The sequence below is a fragment of the Aulonocara sp. 'chitande type north' Nkhata Bay genome, linkage group LG19 (genome assembly GCF_057382095.1).
Source record: "Aulonocara sp. 'chitande type north' Nkhata Bay isolate Kocher_YH1m ecotype deep benthic linkage group LG19, A_spYH_male_GT1.1, whole genome shotgun sequence".
NCBI classification, from domain to species: Eukaryota; Metazoa; Chordata; class Actinopteri; order Cichliformes; family Cichlidae; genus Aulonocara; species Aulonocara sp. 'chitande type north' Nkhata Bay.
In genome coordinates, this window is record NC_141362.1 from 19,922,338 (window position 1) to 19,935,201 (window position 12,864).

At 38.4% G+C, this 12,864-nt stretch overlaps 1 protein-coding gene across 1 annotated transcript; it reads left to right on the top strand.

The window, feature by feature from the left end:
* Nucleotides 1-83: 83 nt before the first annotated feature.
* ganc (glucosidase, alpha; neutral C) lies at nucleotides 84-12,713 on the top strand. The gene is made up of 25 exons (XM_086275332.1): nucleotides 84-274; nucleotides 638-700; nucleotides 990-1,092; nucleotides 1,241-1,368; nucleotides 1,590-1,766; nucleotides 1,873-1,876; nucleotides 1,970-2,039; nucleotides 2,211-2,307; nucleotides 2,418-2,595; nucleotides 2,688-2,832; nucleotides 2,930-3,165; nucleotides 3,252-3,378; nucleotides 3,640-3,719; nucleotides 4,005-4,148; nucleotides 4,382-4,478; nucleotides 4,586-4,687; nucleotides 4,956-5,130; nucleotides 6,374-6,442; nucleotides 6,633-6,697; nucleotides 6,796-6,872; nucleotides 6,950-7,024; nucleotides 7,117-7,230; nucleotides 8,660-8,772; nucleotides 8,925-9,028; nucleotides 11,524-12,713. Exons 1-25 carry the CDS (start codon nucleotides 246-248, stop codon nucleotides 11,628-11,630), a joined length of 2,679 nt encoding a protein of 892 aa, XP_086131458.1. The 5' UTR covers nucleotides 84-245; the 3' UTR covers nucleotides 11,631-12,713.
* Nucleotides 12,714-12,864: the final 151 nt, after the last annotated feature.

Consider the following 12,864-nt stretch of genomic DNA (forward strand, 5'->3'; position numbering starts at 1 on the left):
AAATAACTCCAGGAAGAGAGGCCTGTTCGCTTCAGTGGGGGTTTATTTTGGAAATCCAAACCGGAAATGAAGGTTGACGTACGTAGCGGTATCTTGAGACAGATTTTTCTCTACGTGTTGTTTCCCGATTTGAAACTGTCAGGAAGCTCTTCCTGGTTTAAACAGAAAACAAATGTAGCTGTGCTAAAACACGGAGACCACCCCGACTGTGAAGGACCGAAGGTTTTGTCTTATCTTTGCGTTAAATGGCGGAAGTGAGCCAAACCCTTGCTAGGTACAGACATATGGGTATATAAACATGCTCTTTCCAGCCGCTCTGTTGCAAAGACCACCCTCTTATGTTGACCTTTGACATTTCACAATGAACCTATATGAAGAAAGCAACATAAAGTAGGACAATCATGTAGTTACTGTGTAGTTATTATCAAATACATGGCAGCTGTTGTTTAGGTCACTGAAAGGTGCTTGGCAATATTTGAATGATGGGAAGTTTTTGACTTTTATATATGTGTGCAGTCAGGTTACAGTTTAACCACCATTTTTGATACTTGGTGCTTTCCATGCCCCAATTGTCTTGAACACCTTGGTCTACGTGTATAAGTGTGTGTATTTCACTTTATTTTTGCTTCTCTTATAGTGTTATCCCTAATGTTGAGGGGGAAGGCAAGTTCAAGAAGAGCGGTGATGTTGCTTTTTATAGGTGTGTTGGACATCCTCAGAGTTAAAGTGATTTTATTGTGTTTTGTTGGACTTGTGAAAGAGAGCTGGAGATTAATAATAACTTAATTGATATAAACAATTGAATTTATTGAATAAACAGAAATGTTTAAACTGTTTTTAAAAGGTAGCTTACTAGAATGAATTTGGAGTGTGGCTCAAATACAAAGAGATGAATTTTCTAAGTATAATCTGTTCTAACTCTAAAACCTCTCTAAAATTGAAAAGTATTTTAATCTCACCACTGACTTTTATTTTCGCTTGCTTTTAAGGCGGCAGATCCAGGGTGCAAACATGCAGCATCGGGCTCTTTTGGACACTATGGTGCTCACAGAGAAGGGGGCATGTTTTGAATTGCTGGAAGGAGACTCGCAGGTTAGTGTTACTTTTAAAAAGTTTCTTTAATCAAGTTTAAACATCATTTAGACTGCACAGATCAATGTTTTGACCTTTGATTATGCCCAAAATTGTGAATGATAATTAAAGAGGAGGGGATTTTTTTATAAGCTTACTCTTTTCACAGACCAGGCTGCTTCTTTCTTTGTCCCCGTCCAAACCCGGCATTGTAAGGATAACAATAGATGAATTCCAGCCTATTAAGGCACGCTATCGAGTTCCAGATGTGTTATCTGGGGAACCACAATGTGAACAGTAAGCGATGTATCATTTTTATATTATGATGTCATCTTACACCAGCACTTCTTTAAAATCCAGTCCCCTTTAGTATTTCTGACAGCCTAAGAACTTCTGCGGTTGTGACAGAAATTATTAATTGTTCATATCAATAAAAGACAAGTTTATAGATCTAGGTTTAACTTGTAGGATTGCTGCAACTGGAAATTAGTTGACCTTTACCCCTCATCCTTTGGTAGATTAAGAGTGGAGAAACAGACTAAGGACTCAGTCACGTTTTCTTGGTCTTTCGGACGTTATCAGCTCCGTGTGTGGCATTCTCCTTTCCGACTGGAGATCCTGTGTGAGCAGGAAGTGATGGTCACATTCAACTCTAAGGACAAACTGTGGTTCGAGAGACTGCAGCATCGACCCAGGTGAGATTTGCAAGAAATAGATGTGCAGAAGAATTTGTTTATATCATATAGCTGACTGCATTTCTTTTCTTTTTGTATTCTTCTGCGCGGCTACATGTCACGGTAGCGAGGTAAGAAAATAGAAGCACATCTGAAACTGCAGCTTAATTTTGAAGCTTAATCAGGTCTGTGAATGCCATTGTTCTTTGTTGCTTTTATTTCAGCTTCAAGACGAGCGGAAAAGTTCATTATGGAAGGAGACATTCAAGCAGTTTGTGGATATCAAGGCTAATGGTTTGTGCCTCTACTTGAATATCTTACCAGCAACTATCTCAGTTTGGTGTACTGTGTTCACATTTTTATGATCATAAATTACAGGCAGGTGTACATTTATGGAGCTTAATAATCAAGGAACAGAGTGTACTCTAAACTTTATACTGAGAGCCACGTGTTGTGCACCTTCAGGTCCCAGCAGCATTGGAGCAGACCTCTGTCTTCATGGGTTCAGGCATGTGTATGGTCTACCCCAACACGCAGACAACTTGCAGCTCAGAGACACGAGGTACACGCGATGGTGTTTGTGTCTTCATTTGTAAGAGTGTAATTTATCTGTGCATCCTGCAGGCAGGAGAGAGAGTTGACAATTTTTAAAAAATGTGTGTCATTTCACAGAGATGGTGAGCCTTACCGGCTGTACAACTTGGATGTTTTTGCCTATCCACTGTACAGTCGTCTCGGACTGTATGGATCTGTGCCATTGATGGTGGCCCACAAGCCAGACAGGACTCTGGGTGTATTTTGGCTGAATGCATCTGAGACTTTTATAAACATTCAGTACTCTGACCATCAGGTGACCTTTGTTTCTGTGCTGTCTGTATTTTACAGTGACCATGAAGCAAAAAGACACTTTTCTACTGCTCAGTAACCTTCTGTCTCAAACAGGAGGATGAAACCCCTCCAGTTAAACGGAGGCGGGCTGATCCTCAGACTGATGTCCACTGGCTGTCAGAAAGTGGTATGATTGACTGCATGGTTTTGCTTGGGCCCAGTCCACAGCAACTTTTCGCCCAGTATGCTCAGCTGACAGGTGAGAATGTGGCTCTGAAATTATGGTACCCAAAAATAAAAAATAAAATTAAGCTCTCAAAGACTCAAACTTTACTTGTCTGTCCTCCCTGTGTCAGGATATCAAGCCCTGCCCCCTCTGTTTGCCCTCGGGTACCACCAGTGCCGCTGGAACTACATTGATGAAGCTGACGTGAAGTCTGTGGATGCTGGATTTGATCGCCACAGTATTCCTTACGATGTCATCTGGCTGGACATTGAGCACACAGATGGGAAGCGGTACTTTACCTGGGATCCTGTTCATTTCCCTGAACCAGCCAAGCTGCAGCAGCACCTGGAGAAGAAAAACAGGAAGGTCAGTTTTACAGTGCAAAACATGCATCATCTAGAGAAATTGTTTTACTTTGATACGTTAAGATGTTTACTGTTATATCTCTTCAGCTGGTCATTATAAGTGATCCACACATTAAGGTTGATCCTTCTTGGTCCCTCTACTGTGAGGCCAGAGACAGAGGGCATTTTGTCAAGGACAGAGAGGGACAGATCTTTAAGGGCTCATGCTGGCCAGGTAATGGGAAAAAAATCTACTGTTTAATGCTAACAAATGTGACATATGCTGGACTTGTGTTAACATGTTAGCTGCACCAAGGTCCAGAATAGGATAAATAAGATTTTTCTATACTGTGGATCATGCAGAGATACTCTACTGTCCAAAAATAAATGAGCATCAAGGTCCACTTTAATAGACACTGTATGTACTTGATGTGTATGCGTGATGTTGTTATATGCATCTTCTTTGTAAATGGAGTTATGTTAACTTCCCTTACAGGTGAATCCTCCTACCTTGATTTCAGCAGTTCAGCTACTCGAGCATGGTACTCCAGATGCTTCGGCTTGGATAAATACAAAGTAAGGCTCAGAAGGGATCAGCCATGTTTAAACAGAAATGATGCATAATGCAAAGCTACTCAGGACCAGAGCAGAGCAGCAAAAGGCTGAAGAATAATTAAGCTGTGTTCTCTCCTTATGTTGTGGTACCCGTGAAATAAAATGAAACATTTTAAAAGCATCTTAAATAATTTAATGCTTTAGTCCTTGACAAAGATTTCATCTCATATTATTTGTTTTTTATCCACCTAATACTGAGATTGTCTGCTCAAGACACGGTAGTGATGGTGTTTATTTATGATACAGGGATCGACACCTTCGTTGTTTGTGTGGAACGATATGAATGAACCATCTGTGTTCAGCGGCCCAGAGCTGACGATGCCGAAGGATGCAGTGCATTGTGGGGACTGGGAACACAGAGATTTACACAACCTGTATGGTTTTTACCAGGTAAGCAATCTCTTAAAGGGAAGGCCTGATGTGTTTTGTTACTTTAAGCACAAAAAAAATCTGTTTTTCTTCTCTTGATGGAAAAATGTTATTTTGTCCTTCAAGTAACTCTAAAAGTATCTATCAACATCCAGAGTAGTTAAGTTGTGAAGACAGTTTTTAAAGAGTAAAGCCTCCAGGCCCATTCTGTATAATAAAAACAAAATAATTTAAAAAATATTTTTATTTAACAGCACATGGCGACAGTGGAGGGTCTAATCACTCGTTCGGGTGGCTTAGAGAGACCGTTCGTCCTCTCGCGCTCTTTCTTTGCAGGGTCACAGAGACTTGGTAAGCTATTTAAATGGGAAAATGAAAATGCTTCCATCCTCTCCATATTTCCGCATATCCATGCTTAACTGTGCCATTTGTTGTAATTGGCTTTGTTTGGGATACAGGAGCAGTGTGGACTGGTGATAATGTTGCCAACTGGGAGTATCTGAAGATCTCAGTTCCAATGGTGTTGTCCCTGAGTCTGGCAGGCATAGCGTTTTGTGGAGGTGAGGACACTATTGTTTATGGATTAAATTATTTAAACACTAAACAGAATTATTATTGACTAGTCAGACAGAGACGTTAATGCTTCTTTTTCAGCCAACGTGTAATTTTCTTTTGTAGGTGCAGAGATATTAATGAAGTACACACTCTACTAGCTTTTAACTTAAATCTAGTTGAGTAGTTGCTTATATATTCAGTAAATATGGGATATATTACTGCATACTGTCATGTCCTGCTCTTTATCATTAGTCTCTGTTTTTGGTGTTTCAGCTGATGTTGGTGGGTTCATCCAGGATCCAGAGCCAGAGTTGCTGGTGCGCTGGTACCAGGCGGCTGCCCTGCAGCCATTTTTCCGCGGTCACTCTGCAAATGTGACAAACCGTCGGGAACCCTGGCTTTTTGGGGACGAGGTGACTGCAGCAATCCGCACTGTAATCCAACAAAGGTACTATTAGAGAGGTGTCAGTGTCGGTTACTTGAACACCATGTATAGATTGAACATAACCTTTAGAGCAGCGGTCCCCAACCCCTGGCCCATGGACTGGTACCGGTCCGTGAGAGTTGAGGCTCGGGTGTGAAATTTGTGATTCTCTGGGTTTTTATCGTTAACTCGGTTTCCCTGTGTCTTTTCCCATGTTGTAGTTGTGTCTTATTTTGAAAGAACTATTTACTCGTCACCATAGTGACCAGAGAGCATTAAGGGGCAGAGAGAAGGATGTTACTCTCAATATTGTCAGTGCATTTCAGGAGGACGCTGCTAATAAAGTTACACAATTACACAGTGAATTCGAGTTTATTATTATATTTACAAAATACCACAGTTTTTGTCTTGGTCGTATCATTTTATTTTGTTGTATTTATCCACGACACCTTAAAGGCTGGTCCGTGAAAATATTGTCTTACACTCAACCAGTCCATGGCGCGAAAAAGGTTGGGGACCACTGCTTTAGGGTTGTGAAAAACATTGTTGGGATGTGACATTCGGTGAATCGAAAACAATGTTAGATCCAGTTCAAAGACAGTTTTACTAATGCCAGCTAACAGCAGCTAACAGTGGCTAACAGTTCAGGATATCCTCGACAACTCACCTCAGTATCGCTGTTATCGGACAGATATGAGATGTTCTGACTTGTTAACTCGTATTGAAGCTGTTTCACAAAGTTTTACAGCCTCCTACCGAGTAAATAAAGATGGTTGCTTCTCATCCGGCATTGACAGCTGAGGTAAAGAGTGGACTGACAACCTGACTACTGACACATATTTCTTTTCTTTTCTAATGTATTGCCAAGTGTTGATATTATTCAAATACATTGAAATATAGTGTGTACAACAATGTTTTTTATACAAAGAATACAAGAGACATACCAGCTGGCCACAGCCATTATGGGGTACACTCTAAATTGAATGTTTTTGATGTCTCTTGGTCGACTAAAACATGTTTGTCCTACAGCAGCCACCGTAGCTAGGATGCAATTCAAATGAAATGTATGCATTTGAATTGAGAGTTGACTTCGGTCTGTAACCTACTGACCTCTAGTGGTGATAGTGTATATACCGTAGCTTTAAAGTAAATGTCAACATGAGGGACAAGATACAAATATACATGTTTCATTAGTTTCTCCTGCTTTTGGTGAAACGCTTATTGTCTGACTATCTCATAATCCAGAGTCCATTTTGTCTGTTCTCAGGTACAGTCTGCTGCCCTATTGGTACACACTGTTTCACCAGGCTCACACGTCTGCGTTGCCTCCACTCAGGTTAGTCCTGGTGCTATCTACTGTTCAAATATAGCAGCTGCAACTACAGCTCTGTTAACTTAAGTCATTATTACATCTGTGGAGACGAGATCAGGGGAACATCATGCTATTGATGTTCACTTTAGAAGGCTCTCGTTTTAAAGCTAGTTTAACTTGGATGTGGCCTCTAATTCAATTTAAAACTATACAGACCTCTGTGGGTGGAGTTCCCAGAAGAAGAGAGCACCTTCAGTGTGGACAGCCATTACATGCTTGGTGATAAAAACTTTTCATCTTTACATGATTTCTCTGTGTACCCTGGAATTATTGCACTTTCATTTTTTCTTAGTTAAACTTTCCTTCATTTTATGTAGGAGGAGCACTGCTGGCCTGTCCTGTAACTGAACCAGGCATCCAAGAAATCAAAGTCTTACTTCCTGGATCTGACGAGGTACTGTGTTATATATATTTAAATATCGTCATGTTACACTTGATTGTGGATGTTATTCACATTTTTGTCTGTTTTAGATTTGGTATGACATCCATTCTGCACTGGTATACAAAGGAGGCAGGACTCTAAGTCTTCCTGTCACCCTGGACACGGTAAGTTTAGACGACAATTTTACGTGTGTTATTTTTTTTAAAGTCAGATGATCTGTTATCTGTCAGTTGACTCTGATGTTTCCTCTGCTCAGGTTCCAGTATTCCAGCGCGGTGGCTCGGTAGTTTGCAGATCAGTAGGAAGTTGCTCCTGCACTGCTGAGCTTCGGCAGCTCCCCCTCTCTGTTACTGTGGCTTTAAACTCTCAGGTAACTTGTGCAGGATACTGGAATCCTACACCGATGGGATCGTACTTCCATACTGATAAAACAAATTTTTTTTCCATGAGCCTGAATTTCGCTCTCTGAATTTCACACAAAGATTTAATCTACGGCCTTTTTGTTGTCCCTTTTTTTCTAATACTGATTCCAGTATGTTTCAGTTGCAGTGGTTACAGATGTATTGAGTTTTTTTCCTGAGGTTTTACTTTGGGGTCCAGATGCTAGTATAGAAACAATTCCACCAGAGGGTGCCAAACGTTTGTGGACCACAAGCTCTATACAAGTACTTGTCCAAATTTTTATAAAAGCTTGTTTCTGCTGTTAAAAAAAAAAACATTTTTGCCAAACGTAAGTCAAAATTTGGGGTCATTGTCTCAAAATTTCAACTTAACCACTTGGAATATACAGTTAAGTTAACAAGTCAAAAATGTGAGACAATAAAAATTTTGACTTATGGTTTGCAAAAAAAAGTTTTTTTTCATTGGCAGAAACAAGTCATACCACTTACCATGTGGTTGATCAAAATTTTCCATAACAACCTACAATGGATTATACATCATGACTACTAGAAAAACAGATAATCAGTGTGTTCTATTTATTTCAGTAAGAAATTCATAAATATCTTTCAGTCATGATTCAAAACCTACAGTTACAGTTACCTGAGTAAAAGAGAATGGAAATAAAATAATATACTTACTTATTAAAATGTTTTTTTATTTTTATAAATTGTAAATATATATATTTTTTAACTTATTTCATTCAGTTCTCCCGGTCATTGTTATCTATTAATATTTAACTTAATTTTAAAAACATGATTTTACAGTCTCACATAGTTATACTAATAACAGAACAATTATTCAAATTCACTCATTTTCATCAATAATGATCATGTATTTGTTCATAATTACTGTCTATGTAAATCAAGATTTTCTTAGTTCACTGATGTACACGTTTGCTAAACTGTCTGTGTTTACGTCATATTCATAATATTATGCAATGTGTTTCATCAGAGACTTGTGCCATGGTGCATATCAGTCAATTAATTAGATGCAGGCTAATAAGGATTTATTTAAATGCATTATTTTATGTAATTAACCAAATTCAGAACAGGACTGTGTGTAATGTATCAACTTGTTGCCTTTGGCTCTTTTCACTGATATAATTTCAGCCTTTTGGAAAGAAATTGCACATGTCTAAACTCTTTGTATTCAACAATGCTAATTAAGGTAGAAGCTGTCTGTATACAGGTTTATTTCAGTCCCTGCTCAAAGATTTGAAGGTAAACTAATACTTATTAAAATTGAGTTTTTATTATGCCAAATCTTTAAGCTACAACTACTGGGAGCTTTTTATGCAAATTGTGACATTTGCATCTTTTAATTAGTGAAGCCCTAACTGCAATCTCCTCTCTCCGCAGGGCACTGCTGATGGTGAGTTGTACCTGGATGACGGCCACTCGTTCAGATACCGTGACAGAAAGGTCTTCTGTCTGCGCAGGTTCAGCATGCTGTCAGGCCGTCTGCTCTGCCGGTGAGTCACATTCACACTTCCAAGATGGGCTCCAGTTTTATGCCACGTGTGAAAAAGAGAGACTGTTTGTCATGTTAAAATAACATTAAATATTTTTAAGAAGAATAACTCGTGACAATATGATTTACTGTTTTTGGTGCTGCTTGCCTCAGTCCTGCCAGTGAAGAAGGAACGTTTGACTGTAATACAGTCATACAGTCGGTCACCATCCTGGGGGTCAAGAGCAAACCGTCCGCAGTGATTGTGCATACATCAGGTAAGGAGATCTGGCATTGATGTAAGGTTTATGGATAACTGACATTCACAATAAAAGAAACACCCACTTATACCAGCATGACTCCAGAGAACAAGCCTCCTAAACAACCACTGTCAAATAACACATGCAGTTACTGTGTGTCATGTTATTCTGGTTGGCTTTTGAGATATATCTGTGTAGGAATGTGTGTTTTTAACATCAGTAAATAATTTAAGAATGCATTTTATTGTCCTTGAATGCAATTGGATTTTATTGCCACTGAAGTAAGTTGTGGCCTGTAAACAGTAAAACGATATTTAGTACCCGACCTTTCCTACTGCCTTCCTGTTGTCTGTTTAGTTTCGTATATTCCTCTGCATGTATGTTCTGCAGGTTTATTCCCTGTGGTACACACACACATTATTTTAGTAAATGAAACCAGGTTATTCTAGAAAAACAACCAAAGAAGCAAAAACAAAGCAAATGCACTTTTAAGTTATTAAAGTATTTTAGTTGATAAAACAACATTTGCTCATTTTATATTTGATGTTTCAAAAAGTTGAGATGCAGGACAACAAAAGACAAAAACGTTGTTTCATGCAAGTATAAAAACACTCATTAACTAATTAGATTAACTGATGAAAGGTCAGCAATATACTCTACATGTCTCTCCCTCTCCCTGGTGGGAAGAAAAAAGTATCCCCCCTGCATCTTGAAATCAGTCACAAACAATAAAATTGGAAATTCACTTTCAGCAATCCTGGTTCCACAACAGCAAATGTGACATAGACAAGTCAACATGCACCAGCGTTTCCTTATGAAAACAATTAAATAATAAATAACAGAATTGAGATTTAAACCTTCTTATATCAACTTTTTGATGTCTGTGACATCCTGTAGTTTAATATCCTCCCTGTAAATTCGTCTCTAAATAAATCTTATGTGGACGGGTTGTTGGCTTTAGAGCTGATTGTGCAATTGTTGAAAAACATCAGTCATAACCTGACTGTAACTCACTGAATAATTCACAAGTTAGAACTTGCGGCCCATGATGCTGTAAAACACTTGACAGTGGGGGTCATTTTCACAAAATTAATAACTTTTAAACTCCAAAAATCTGCTGCTAATATCAGGATCAGATCTATGGGACAGGGTCACTTCCTTCCCTGAGATTTGCAGAGGTGCGTAAAAGAGAGCGAGGTGATGCTGTCTGTCAGTAAAACAAACTATAACAGGAATCTAACAATCTGGAGCAAAATATGTATCTATTTTTTAAAACTAGCAGCATTTTGAGCTGTTGCATTTTGACATAATTTCATATTAAACATGGAGGTTAAATAGCACAGTGGAGTTAATTTTGGCATGTTAAACTGGTTGTAATGTTACGTTTGTCTTCTGTTTTCCCCCCACAAATCTCATCCTGTGATTGGGTAAAAACAGTACATAAAAAGGTACCAGATTGCACAAACACTTAGAAATCGTATGTTTTTAAAGGTAAAATTGCAAATAGGTGAGAAAGGGTGAAATCAATAATAGCAATAAAATACTCAGATAATCTATTGGTCAAGTCCAAAGACAAATAACCCAGTTGCTATTGCTATTGCTAGTGGTTTCACCAATTTTCTTTCACTACATCCAGAAATAGTAGCTACATTTCTTCCATGTAAAGAAAAAAAGACATTAAATATTTAGTAATGTTGCTTCAATTTCTGTCTCCAAGCTCATTTAAATTGGATTGTGGCAAATGGGAAAACTGTCCTGTCTAATGAGTTGTATCCTCGGCATGACAGAGGAGTATACCCTCTCAGCCTGGCTGGGGGGCTCCTTTGCCTCCCTCCTGCTGTGTGCCCAGCCTGGAGGCTGTGGTCTGTGACCGGCACCCGGTGCAGACGGCTCCCTGTTATAGTGTTTCCTCACTTGGCTCATGCGAACCCAGCCCAATTTTTACTCTTTAAGTGTGCGCGTGTGTGTGAGGGGGGGGGGGGGGATATGTGTGTAATCATTTATGTTAATGGGAGTGTGGGGAGTGAGTTGGAGGGTGGGGTGGGCTGCTTTTAACTATGTAAAGCACTTTGTGCTACATTTTTTGTATGAAAAGTGCTTTATAAATAAAGAGTGATTGATTGATTGATTGATGTGTTGTGTTATCAAATGCACATTTCAGACGACAGCATCTGTGATGGTTACAGGGGTATAAGGGTTAGAGGAACAACATTGACTGAATAATTTAACAAAAGGCAAACTTTAAAGCTGATCAGACTTCACCAAAAAGTAAAAACAAACCCGGGCAGCACACGGGGAATATAAATGAGTTTACATAGGTAACAGATTGCACAGGAACCTTGTTGAATCCATGCCATAAAGATGGTTTGAGTGTATGCTTTAATTACTCCAAAGGAGAAAAGAAAGCTGTAATAGAAACATTTGGAATCTGAGGAATTTGTTCCCTAATCTGTGTATCGATTTAAAAAAAACTCTAAAAAGGTAAAGCATCACCGTTTTCCTTTTATCACCAGGTGCTAAGGACATTTCAGCTGCATTTCAGTACATGGAAACCTGCTGCAAGCTGACTGTGAACAGTGTAAACCTCAGAGTGGCGATGGATTGGGAAATACAGATATGATGATTGTGGACATGTCAGTGATTGAGTTTCTTCATCTGGATTTCTTCATCCTATCAAGAAAAGATCCAGTTAAATTACCCACTTCAATAACGGTCAACTACAGAACTTATCTGAATACATTTGATTGAAAAATAAATTGATAATTGTTTGATGGTGTGGACACTGATGGCATTCAGATCTTATGCTCATTTCTGTGCTCTAAACAAAATCTTCACAAAATTTTAATCACTTTATAAAATAATATCCATAAATCTTTGGACACTGAGATAAATCCAGTTTTTTTCTGTGTACCATAACCTATTGAAATTGTGGTCATGTGATAAATATGGACTCAAAGTGTATGCTCTACTGAAATTTGTGCAGTCATTTACATAGATTGCATTAACTACTAAAGAATCACAGCCATTTGTATAAACAGTCTCCTGTTTTCGGTGGTTCAAATGCAATTAGAAATAAAAATAATTATAAATTAAAAAATTAAATACTTGGAAATATTGGAGATATCCACTGAATAGATGCTTTTCTAAGAAGAAGAATATAGTTATTTTTTTAATCATCGTATGTACATTTTTAAATTCTTGTTACAATGTGTAGTTTATACACCATTTCTTTAGAGGTTAAATCTTATCAACTACAGCCTAAGTGCCTTATCTCCTTAATTTAGCTGAACCACAATAGAAGAATCAGTGGCGATCATGGATATATATAAACATCAGTGTTTAGTCCCGAATCCTCTTAGCCCCCAAATCCAAAAGATTTGCCAGCAACATAAAAGTAACGGGGAAAAACATTTCCCGAACAGTCAGGATGTCAGAAGAACCCTGACGTTAGGTGACTATCTAAAAATATTTCATTCATTTCATTCATGCTACTGTCCTATGATTACATGTTGGCACATGGTTTTCTTTGAGTACTGTACTTTATCTTGACACTGCCTTGTCCCTGTAGCTTTGCTGACTGAATCCTGGTCTGAGAGGACAAATATTTTTAAAAAAATGCAATCTTTTATTCTTATTGAATGTTTTTAAACAATTATGAATTACAAGTTATTTTTAATTCTAAAGCTTGACTGAATAAATAGTGATGTGCAGCTTCGGATGTTGATGTTTCTAACTCTTTTATTGTTGCTGGATCTCCACCAAATTACTATGATAATTTGTTGCATGTGGTGCTCTGTTTATTATTTATTCTGTTTAACGAAACGGATGGCTGTCCATAGCGTTAGCCTGCTCCA

Bases quoted from the DNA above. Each gene is read 5' to 3' on its own strand.
- ganc (XM_086275332.1), top strand. From the start codon at position 246: ATGGCGGAAGTGAGCCAAACCCTTGCTAG. The intron at 6,698-6,795 runs GTGATAAAAACT...CATTTTATGTAG, and splicing joins GGACAGCCATTACATGCTTG to GAGGAGCACTGCTGGCCTGT. The intron at 7,231-8,659 runs GTAACTTGTGCA...CTCTCTCCGCAG, and splicing joins CTGTGGCTTTAAACTCTCAG to GGCACTGCTGATGGTGAGTT.